At 33.6% G+C, this 12577-nt stretch overlaps 1 protein-coding gene across 1 annotated transcript; it reads right to left on the reverse strand.

Annotated features, from left to right (window-relative positions):
- Positions 1-7734: 7734 nt before the first annotated feature.
- On the reverse strand, positions 7735-9629 carry LOC123528130 (uncharacterized). The gene is made up of 2 exons (XM_053524009.1): positions 9414-9629; positions 7735-9103 (listed from the first exon to the last, which is right to left on the reverse strand). Exon 2 carries the CDS (start codon positions 9094-9096, stop codon positions 7735-7737), a length of 1362 nt encoding a protein of 453 aa, XP_053379984.1. The 5' UTR covers positions 9097-9103; positions 9414-9629.
- Positions 9630-12577: the final 2948 nt, after the last annotated feature.

Consider the following 12577-nt stretch of genomic DNA (forward strand, 5'->3'; position numbering starts at 1 on the left):
TTTCTTTGTCATTTTTATATATATATATATTTATAATGTTTCGCTGTACATATCTTTTATAGCAGTCATTCATTACCAAAACACTGAGGACACAAAAATATAGACATTCTCACAGCTCTAACTTTGGTAGCTTCAGTGAAAACCTATAAGAATCGCGATATAAGGTGTACAGCCTACAGCAGAGTGAAGTTACTAAAGTTTAAAAGTTTATCTTAATTCTTGAAAAGTTGCTTATGGAAGAATCATGTTTTTAAAGCTACTTCCCATAGTCTTAAATAAAATGAATAAAGAAATAATTCTACTTGTACGTGGTCAAATTATATTGGTTTCAATAGTGAAACACTGATAATTGTTAAAATTGGCGTACGAATGGTATACTACTATCTGTCGGCAACGACACTTAGCAATGATAAAAATGATAAGGCAATTATAAAATATATATATATATAACACTGTTGGCCTCGGCGGATGCACTTACGTAATTCACCATTCAGCAGTGTCAGTATCATATTACAGACTTTGCACACAATATGGAAATATAATTTATGCTACTTAAAACAGAACATACATGTTACGGTCAATTTATCTTACCGAAATCTCCGAACTACTGCTCGAAGCTGTCGATTATTCACATTTTTTACGTAATGGAAATTCCGGAAAAATGAGTGTACTTTCGATTTCTCGTTCTAAACATAGGTTTCGGTATTTCGAGGAAAATAAGCTATTACAAAGCAGGAATATAAGCTAGCCATTTTTATTTAGGGGTTCAGACTGTCAAAAATAAATGTTTAACATTAGGTTTATGGGCATTTACAATGTTGGGGCCCAGCCGAAAAACTAGAGGCCGAATAAAGTGTTTTGGCATATTAAAAAAAAAAACCTAGCTCACTTTTAAAACTTCTTGACAGCCAAACTAAAATTGGCCGTCAAACTTTATGAGCGTCAAAACAGATGATCGAACGATAATGACCAATGTAATAATCAGAAGTATGCCATATAGATGTATATAGATATAAACAAATCTGATTCAACTGCCAGATCAACCCACCCAATTTGCCGAGATGTTCCCCCCCAACAATATTGATTTTTTTTTTATTTTATTGATTTTTTTTTTGCTGCCGACTCTTTGCATGCTATAGGTTATTCTCGAACTGGCCACAAACTCAAAATGGCCACAAAAACTTTCAGGCATCGAAAGAGGAATTCATTGATTTATGTAAAATATCAAATAATACAATTAGCGAATTTTTTATTGATTTACACATATGTATGTAGTTCTATGTACTGCATAAGATTAACATTTACAATTTGCATGCGCAGTCACCAAAAACCTGATAACTAACATGACTCTGTACTATGATTTATCCTCCATTATTTTGGTCTTTAAAAGTATTGAAGTTTATACTTAGATTGCCCTTCGCAGATATAAAACAACCCGAACGATGAATTATTTTGACCAATAGCCAAATAAAAGCCTATTTTTTGTATTGCATTATTTTATATATATATATATATATATATATAATACTATTAATATATGTAGATCTATTTATCCAGATTCTGTCATATATAGGTCTACCATACTTTCAGCCTACTGATGTTTATTCATATTTTATTTATCAATTTATCTATTTTTTTTTTAATTATTATCATTTATCATTTTTTACAAGCAAAGCATCTCTAGATAATATAAATGACTTGACAACAACAAGTGTCCATTGGCTCCTTAAGATTCATAATGCTCCAAACTATGCCGAGATATGTTAAACGTCAATACACATCAATACACTTTAAGTCATACCTATTTATTATAGTAATAGAGGCGGAATTTCCAATGTAATTTTATCCCTGCCGGCAGGTTTAATTCGCGGATCGATTACGTCTCAGTCTATAAATTCAGATAAATTTTATATGTATCAAAAGGGGATTCGATGCCTTACTCATTTATGTAAAAATATTAAATAATATCTAAAATTACGAATGTTCCGTTGATTTAAACCTGTGTATGTGCTGTACACAATTAACGATACACGCCAATATTCGCAAGCGATTCACAGTACTGATTAACTTTACACAACTATGTAGGCCCACTGTGATTTCAAATTGCCCTAAATTAAATCAATTTATTGAATATAGATACCTGAATTAAATGCATTTACTGACTGAAAATAGGATTCATATCAATATTTATACAAATAACATTAACATCTCAATAATACTAACGAAGATTTAGATAAACTTATTAAATTATAATATCGGCCATTTTCTTTATGTTACGCAAAGACGACGGATAGAATGCAAGAAAATCCATCAAATTACTGTAAAATCTTCATCTAATCTGTCATTAAAATGGAATGATAAGTACACATAGATATCATGTCTATCGATGCAATATAATTTTACAATTTTTTCTTTCCTATGAATTTTGATGAATGATGTACCCACAATTAAGAATCGAAATGTACCTGAATTCGAAATGTTCCAGAAGAGAGGGTGGGGGGGGGGGGGGGGGGGGGGGGGGGGGGGGGGGGGGGGGGGGGGGGGGGGGGGGGGGGGGGGAGAAGGATAGATAATCGTTAATTGGTAAATTAAGGACGAAGGACTTGGCTCCCTTTCGAATAATATGCACCATAGAAATACTGGAGATTTCTATAATGCTACCTGTTTTAACGATATTTAGAGACGAAAAAAGAGGTAACATCTACAATAGCATTAACAATTAATTAAAGGCGGAATAATATTAACAATTATGTTTAATTAACTTTCTGTCTTGAGGCTTTATTTGTGCCTTTTTCTGACATGATTTGAATATCTCATATTATGTAAATCGATTCGTTAAATTTCAAATGTTGGCATATTATCTGTAGAATGAATCTTTGTTGGAGATCTCCCTTCGTAAACTTCATGTATATTACGTATTGAAACATTGATTATATCCTGTATGCGTTTATTTATATTGCATAGTTTAGACACATTTTGTAACTATTCAAAATTCAGACAGGGAGATCGTTTATGTGACAATTAACCGATTATTATTTTCATGGAGCAATGTTCTTAGACTAACAGACTTTCAATATCTTAATGGATCAGCAAATCAAGTTATGGACATTTACAAGGTCAGGAAAACAGTAGAATATCAACAAAGTCATTCTGAAATTTACATTATACAAACAGCTCCAAGAAAATTTGTAGTAATGTCCAGGTAAACAACCATTCATGATTGTTTACAAATAAAAGCGGTATCGTTTTAAGTCTATAATTACTTTCCGAAAGTGCATTTGTCAACTGCAAACCTTAGTGTGAGCTGGTGTATATAAGGCACAAATTGGAGATGGGGCAGGTTTTTCCATAATTTGTGCATGCTTCACATCAGTGAACCCTTTTCAACAGAAAGATTTTTTTCTGCAAATTGACAAATTTGTACATTGTGATTTTTTTCAACATTTTATAAAAAATCTGTCTGTTTTATTTTGCAAAGGTGACTTTAAGAAAAGAAGTTTAAGTCTGTTGGGAGAAAATTTGAATTTCCATGGGAGGTGTGGCCAACTCACTCTTTGTAAACAAAATCACATGGATTTGAGTATAAATGTTCTACCAGTGTATAGCAGACCTATTGAGTTGTATGTAGAACATAGTATTACATTCTTCTTCAATCAAAATTTAATATGCAGGTTTGATACATAAAAATCTAAAAGTTATATTTAAGCAACAGTAACATTCAAAATCTTATAAAAACAAGAGCTCTCACTGTTGGTGACAAATGCCCCCGAAGCGTGCCCAAGAATGCTACAGTTGTCTGCGCAAAAAAGCCACACATTATTTCGTGACATTGACCTTGACTCTTGAGACCCGGGCCATTAGCGTGACACACCTTCTCAATATGGTTTAAATTTGTGTCAAATTATCTTCAAATCCCTTGATAAATGTCAAAGTTATGGACTAGACAAGAGACACCTTTGACTTCTAAGTGTGACCTTGATCTTGGAACTAGGGGTCTTGCTCATGGCACGTCATCTTAATATAGGGAACATTTATGCCAATTAATTTTAAAATCCCTTTATCAATGGTAGATTTATGGACTGGACAAGAAACAGACCAAGTTAGCATTTAACCTCTTCTAAGTGTGACCTTTACCTTAGAGCTAGGGGTCTGGATCTTGCGCATGACACGTTGTCTCGTTATGTGGAATATTTATGTCACGTAATTTAAAAATCCCTTCATCAATGACAGACTTATTGGCCAGACACGAAACAAACCCTGTTAACATTTGACCTCTAAGTGGTCTAAGTGTGACCTTGTCCTTGGAGCTAGGGGTCTTGCGCATGACACGTTGTATTATTATAGTGAAAATTTGTGCCAGGTTATTTCAAAATCCCTTTACGGATGACACACGTGGACGGATTGACAGTGCGACTTTAATATGCCCACCTTCGTGGGTCACTGTAGTCTGCTTTTACTCAAACATGCATGTATAATGTATCAACCGCTACAAGCACACTCTCGTTTATTTTTAGACCAGTAGTTTAAAACTGACATGAAAATTACAGAGAACCTGCCAATACACCCTCGCTCGTATACCAGTGAATGTCCGTGCTGCTTTCCAATTATTGTTAGATTGTTTTTGTTGACTATTGTTGGTTTGTTTCATTGGCCCTTGATGTAACCTACAAGTTGTCAAAACTAATCTGAAGCGAAATAATTTTCCTCTTTAGTATAACGAATTCACGTGCTTTTGTGACATGACGTATCAAAGCGTTTACAATCTCATTAGTCATCTTGTTTCAGAACTTTGTTGATTATATTTTCTTAACTTATCAGTAGGAAGAAATATGTTTTGAAGTGTACTTTATCATAGAATCCGCCAATGGACACGTACAAATGATAAAGATTGATATTGCGGTCATGTTAGATTATCTATAAACATTTCAACTGACGGAAATTAATGAACGTTTAATTCTAAAATCTGTCAATAAACCGACCAATTAGTTGAAGATCAGCCTTAAATATATGACTATAATAAAAATAGAGATTAATTTACTGTTGTAAATGTAAATTATACTTGTACCAATGACGAAATTCCATATCCTAATTATAAAGTAACTGAACCGTCAAACCTTAGACAGCTGAATTGAACACATCCCAACTATTTTGTCGTTTAACTTAACAACTATCAGTTATTTTGACATATATTAACTCCTTAAAAAGTTTAGATGAAATGATACTTTATCTAGCAGTCTTACAGATTACCGTTAAACTGCGCCCCACCCCCTGTCCCAATTGGAAAGTATAGTAATAGAAGGAGCTTCTCAATTAAAAGCAAAGCAATAATGTTGAATCAAAATGAGTAAATGAATTTAACGCAAATACCTTTATAAAAATCACGTTTGATAACACTATTCAAATTGGGACGAGTACATGTAGACCGGCGACTTTAGATAATATCAATGAGTTATCAAATCACATTGTTCAGTTTTGCATGTAGACGAAAACGGTATAATTTCAATAATGTCTGAGATTATTCTGCTGCATTTCCGTATTTTATATTCCTAAATCTTTAAAATAATGATGTTTAGCCAACAGATTTTGCTTCTTCAATGTAAATTGAATAGCGACAATCTTTCTACCAAATGTGTTATGTAAATATTAGTAACAGACATACATAAGATGTTCCTCCAGTCATAGTGTGACGTTTATAGCTACGTTGGGAAACGTGGCTACAACGTGGGCCAACATAGCACAACGTGTTCAAACGTGACAAAATGTGACCTGGAAATTTTAATTTAAGACATGTTCAAAATTCGATGTCGTTTTCCAATAAGAAACGTGTTGAGAACGTAGTACAACGTAGATAAAACGTAACAGACCGTGAACATAGCACTTCCGGCCTGTTGATAGTGGTAAAATATATTTTGCAAAAATTCATGTTTTGCTTTAGGGAAAACGTAGAGCAGGTCTCTGTGCAAAATGTCATAAATACCACTCTGTTTAAATATTTAAAAGTGAAATAGCACCATAAATAGAATTTCACACTTGTCTTCTTACAGTACTTGCTTCTGAATTGGCTACAAGTACCGTGACAAAAGTTACAAGGGTAATACAATATGTTCATGCGAATGGTCGGTCTGCATCCTTGAACTGTTTACGATTTTAATATTATACATGTAAATATATCGCTTTTGCTGTTTCTTGATAATCAGCTGTTTTATGGTAATACATATTTCTAGATATCCCTATACACAACGACCATACATTTAAGAATGGTCCTGAAATGATGTCGTTTTCAGCTTTTCCTCTTTTCATTAGACAAAAGGGTCTTAAAACTTTCTTCCACATCCTCTTCCTTCCGCATCCTTCTATCACGTTACTCCATAGTTTATAGAAAGGGAAAGGAAAACAAACGCAAACAAAAGTTTATTAAGTCAGTATTGGATTAGTATCTTCGTGAGAAGAAACAGCACATAGACCATGTAGACCTTGATTCAAAATTCAGGTAATGGACCCGTAATCGCCGTATGATTACGTGTATCCACCGTATGCGATTTCGGAATCTTTCGGCCATGTTTCATAAAAACCGGAGAATATCGAAATCGCACTCGGAGAATATGAATGGAAATTTCAGATTGTGTTTAAGGGCCCACTTCCTTGAATATCCGTTAGTGAAATGTGCATCAAAAGTCGGCCGTGTTACAGTTATAATTATCGAATTATTTCATTATGTAGACTAATTATATGATGATGACTATATTTTACGAAATTTTATACAGTAACAAAGGTCGTTCTCAAAAACATGCTGAAACTCGTCCGTAAGGTGTTTATTAGATTACAAGCAAATTAAAAATGTTGATAACAAATTGGAAAACTTGTTTCATTGGGGCATAAAATGAAACTGATCTAAACGCATTTAACTTTTCAAATTCAAAAGATGCAAATTATTGTTGAAATATATAGTAAACAAAGACAAATATCAAACAGGAATGCCACGTACCAAAAACGGGGAGTGCCACGTACCAAAAACGCAGCCTCTCCAAAACGAAACCCGCAGCACGCGCGCGCGCGCGCGCGCACACACACACACACACACAACACACTCGCATACACGCCAACACACGAGGACAAAACGAACACTCAAAGGAACACAGTGGGGCACCGCCTCGGTACGGTCAGTGGCAAAAACAGACCCTTACGTGCCGACTTTTTGTATTTGGTGTTTTCCAGTATAAATCTGTCGAATTAGAATTAAAACGGTGGATTTAAAATCATATGACAGTTCTTTGATAATTTCACTTTGTTATTTGAAACTAAAAGATTCATACATTTTATGTACTTTCAGTTCCATAACGTACATATTACAAAAAAGATTTAAAGATCTCGACCAACAACTTGATAACTTAAAAAGTTTATTCTCATATGATATAGGTTCAGTCTATTCAAAGTAACACGTCATGTGAAGTGAAAACATAACAATTATCTTTCTTTACGTTGATAGATATATGAATACATCTAATAAATATGATTGTGAGGAACTGGCTGATTACACTATCAACACAGTGAATGTTCAACGTCATAGATGGTTGTTGGTTACCATTGATTGTCTAACTGTCATCCTAGATTTGCATGTAACTGTATGCATATCATGTCAGTTTCTTTTATAAAATGCCGAGATTATGAAAACAATCTGTTGAGCCAATTATCAATGTCGTCAAAGTTTTGAAACCATTTTCCCAACGCTGTTCTTCATCGATCGACAAAAAGGTTTAATAATCTCATCGTTGTTTCTATAAATGATTCGTCTTGAAGATATTCATAGAACAGCTCGTACCAGAAGTTCGACTTGAACACCATGTTAGGTTTAATTTTTGAAAAGGCTTTTAGACGCATAAATAAGAAGAGTTCTTCAATTTCGTTTCTCCAGGCCCGAAATCTCAGTGCGAGTGTAGGATTTTCACACATGATGTACATGGCATGTGTTAGCTTTTCACACCTGAGAAATAAAAACTCACCATCGTGTAATAATTCTCCTATTATATTCCCGAGTTCAATTTTTTCTTGAGCTTCAACCTTACCAAATAATAGATTCCTGTCAGCAATCATGTAATTCGGAAGAAAGTTACTGTAAAGAAGACAGTTTCTTAAAAATGCCAAGCTTTGGAGTACCAAACGTAAAAGATTGTTTGGTGTAAATATGCCAGTGCGACATGTTTCTGAAACCCACATGACAATATTTTTAATCATATAAGAACTAAGACAGTCCACTTGACCTTTGATTACGCACGAGTTTATCATTTTTAGCAAAACATAAAGTTTCATCTGAACCTCATTCAAGCTGCCTAAAAGCTTCTGTTCCCCGGTCGTGTAGCAAACTCTCCACTCGAAATTCTGTTCCTCACTCTGCTTGTGTCCAACAGGAACAACATAACCCTCTGTAGTTGATACGTCTTTTATGGTGTCCGAAGAGGGCCATTCATACAACCGCTTGCGTTCTTTCCACTGTTCCAGGATCGAGGACGAATAGTAAGGTAAAGCTGGGACAATGTCAGCATAAAGATCTGCTGAAAATACATCGTCCAACATACAGCGGTTTACAGTTAAAGCTAATGCTGGCCCACTAACCTTTGATACTTTTGTTACCAGACCTAGATAAGGCATGACTTTACTGAAAATCAAAGGTAAAAAATTTCTAAAGCACACGCTTGATAACAAGACAATATCTAAGTTAGGTACATACACTGAGAATAAATGCAACGATGGCAACAATGTTGTATTCTGCGCACCCAGCGGGCTTAACTTGATATATCCTGGTGGTGATTCGTCCAAGTGTCTCATAATAACATATATGCCGCTTTCGATGTCACCAAAATCCACACAAATGTAATCAGTATATACATGCATAAAGTCCTCATCACTGGCGAAAATTGGTGAAACACCTTCTGCTTTACTTCCTGCAGAGAGTAGTTTCACGCCAAATTGTTCAGTACATCCTTCGCTGCACATTCTTGTAACTGTTTTCGAAATCTTAGCTCTCAGCGATATATTTTCTACTGAGTAGCCTATGGTGTCAAGGGTGCTATTTAGCAAGCTCGAAAATTGATTTGTCATGCTGGTTCTGAAACGAAGGCGTAAATTAGTAATACTATTATATAATTCTTTGATGAGTTAGAGCGAAATCCAATCTGCTGTGGAGAAGTTTGAAAAACTGAAATTCTATATTTTTTAACTAAGACGAATGATGAAATAACAAATGTCAATATGCAATAACTTAATTGATGTTTAATGTCAAGACATATGAACATATAGAAATAGCAATGTTCACACTATTTCAAAAATAGAATATTCTTGATAACCTATAAGGTAAATATTCGTGCGATCGACTGATTTAGCAAAATTATTCTTTATTAAATTATTACAAACCTTACCTTCCAAATTTCTAAACAGTAAAGAACTTTATTTAAAATAAATGGATAGAATTATTTGGCTCAAGATGTACAACTGTCCCAGCATCATCAATATTTTCCTTTGTTATTTCTTTTCAAGTACTGTATTAGTCATTATCTATTTCACAACGTGATATTTCTTCCGCTGTTTCGGTTGGTGTGGAGAAAATGTCAACATTGGTCAGCTTTTTTTTATTTCGTATGTGGAAAGAACATATGTTTTGAATAGACCTGATTAACGCCATCTCATCAAGGAGACAGGCAGGTGACATGTTTGAAACTGTGGTAAGGTTACAAAGATATTCAAATGAAAAACAAAAAATCCAAGAAGCTAAGCGCAACGCGCTCACCTATGGTCACTTTGATAACAATAAAACATACTTTCTTCAAAATATGAACCTGTACTGCACTTATGTGTATTTCTGCTACGTGTTTCTAGACATTAAAAGTAAGGATGATATTTGATCTGTGGCACAGAAGTGCGTCGGTAGGACGGTAGGTCGGTAACGAATTGGTACTTTTAGGGATTTTTTTATTACCTCCAGATAGGCTGTAAAATAGACATGTTTCAAGTCAATATTTACTGTTTATAATATTCTGACAACGACAAAACTTAGTCTTCAAACGTGCACGTGTTGCTGTAACATGGTAGATAATACAATGATTGCTAGACTACTGTTGATTTGCTTTATGGTGTCGTTTTCTCAAAATGTGCAGACTAATCATTATGCGATAGTAAATCAGATGAAATGTACTTTACCAGGCTGAGTTATCAATGTGAGTAAACTATTAGATTTCAGACAAAAATGGTTGTTTTCGAGGCAGTCTTATTGAGAATGAAAATGCCCTCGATGTCGAACTTATATTGTTGATATTAATAAAAAAACGTGTTTACTGAGGATATATATTAAAGGAATGAATCTATCGATGTTTGTCTAATCTAGACACATTCAAACAATGAGATCGTTTTAGTGACAATTTACCGATTATTATTTCTTGTAGCAATGTTCTTAGACTAACAGACTTTCAATACCTTAATGGATAAGCAGATCATGTTATGGACTCTTGCAAAAACAGGAAAGCAGTAGATTGTCAACAAGGTCTGAACATATTCTGATATCAGTCCTTACACAAACAGCTCTAAGAAAAATTTTATGAATGTCTAACTGAACAAGAAAATGCGCTGCAAATACACAAACAAATAAAAGCGGTATTATTTCAAGTCTATACAACTTTCCAATTATTGTTCTTCGTTGACTATTGTTGATTTGTTTTATTGGACCTTGATGTAACCTTGTCAGAGCATCTAAGCAGCAAATTATCTTAAGCAAAATATTTTTCCGCTTTATAAACATTTTAAGTAAGAAATAATTTACTTGCTTTCGCGACATGACATATCAAAGCGGTCACAATGACATTAGTCATCTTGTTTCAGAACGGCTTTTATCTCTTTGTTGTTTAAACTTGCTGATTACATTTTCATAATTTATCATTAGGAAGAAAATTTGTTTTGAAGTGTCCCAATTTACGCAACCTTATTATGGAACCCCGTAAATCGACACATGTGCAAATGGTAAATATTGATATTGCGGTCATGTTAGATTATCCTGAAGCACTTAAACTGGCGGAAATTAATGAACTTTTATTTTTGAAATTTATCAATAAATCTACCAATTAATTGCAGACCAGCCTTCTTAACGTTTGGCGAGGCTGCCTGTTACAACGTGGCTTTCTCTGTTTGATATTCATCTTTGTTTTTTCTTTTAATATAATACTATTATCAAAAAGAAGAAATTAATTTCCTTTTTTAAGTGTAAATAATACACCAACGTAAAGTCGTAATAGAATAAGGAAACGTTATTCTGTATTAAAGTCATATTATCCTTTGGTAAAATAATAATAACACAAGGCCATGTGGGTGTTATTGATATTGTCATCCCGAAAAAAATGTATTAACACCCTCACTGACAATCGGCTCGGATGTTAATACCGATTTGGGTTGACAATAACAATTACACCCTAACTGACACGTGTTATCTATTTTATTATACCGAAGCAACCAAAAGGTCATATTGAACTAGATCGATTTCTATAGCCCCACATTGTAATGTTTCCGGTCATGGGTCTTTCCTAACATTTAAATTTTTGATTCCACCTACTCAAGATGAAACAATTATCGAAGAACTGCAAGAAATGTACATGTTGACCGTCACTTTTGGGCACTTTTTTCTCTTTGAACTCGGTTACCCCTAGTCCGGCAGTGATTTTTTAAATTTTTTCATGAAAATGCTCTACTGATAAAACATGCACATTTCTCATACAGAACAGAAGTTTATTTCATAGACGTGTACATGGTACATAGTCATTATAAATTCAAATAAATAAACGAATAGGTGACAGTCATAGCGAGATAATCATATATGGTACAAATACTTCATCATTATACATAACATTAATAGTTAAACAGAGGATGAACATATTACATATTAAGAATAGAATTCCTAATTGTTAACATTTCTTTAACAAATTTCGATAAGTTTACTAGAATGCGTTTATCTGTTGAGTTTAATAATTCTAAAATTTATACATAGAAGGTCTATTTCTAAAATATCGTGTAATATATTTACTTCTCAAATCATTATAACATAGGCAATAAAAATAACATGAAACTCGTCTTCAATGTCGACATCAGAATTACAACATAAACATTTCCTTTGGTCTCTAGGAGTATTATTTCTTGCATATCGGCCAGTTTGGATTCTTAACGGTAAGACAGAAATTCTTAATTTACAAAATAATAGCGGAGATTGTATGGCAAAATGTTTAAGTAAATCTCATAACCAAAATTAGTTTTCAATATTTGTAATTTAAGAGAACTTGATTTCTATCTAAACTACTATGCCACTCTTGAATAAAACAATCCATAACTCTTTGTTTAAATAAATTTGGTAAAGTTTGAAAATCTACAAAGTCGTCATCAAATACATACATAAAACCATATTCACTTAACATTTTCTTAACATTATAAACCCAATTTCTACAACCTCTATTGCACAATTGCAAGCTTTCATTATACATCGTTTTTATCAAAATTATTATTATCTGAATTTTACACCAGTATTTTACAATTCGTACATAGCGTGCTA

The sequence above is a fragment of the Mercenaria mercenaria genome, chromosome 14, assembly GCF_021730395.1.
Source record: "Mercenaria mercenaria strain notata chromosome 14, MADL_Memer_1, whole genome shotgun sequence".
In the NCBI taxonomy this organism is placed as follows: domain Eukaryota; kingdom Metazoa; phylum Mollusca; class Bivalvia; order Venerida; family Veneridae; genus Mercenaria; species Mercenaria mercenaria.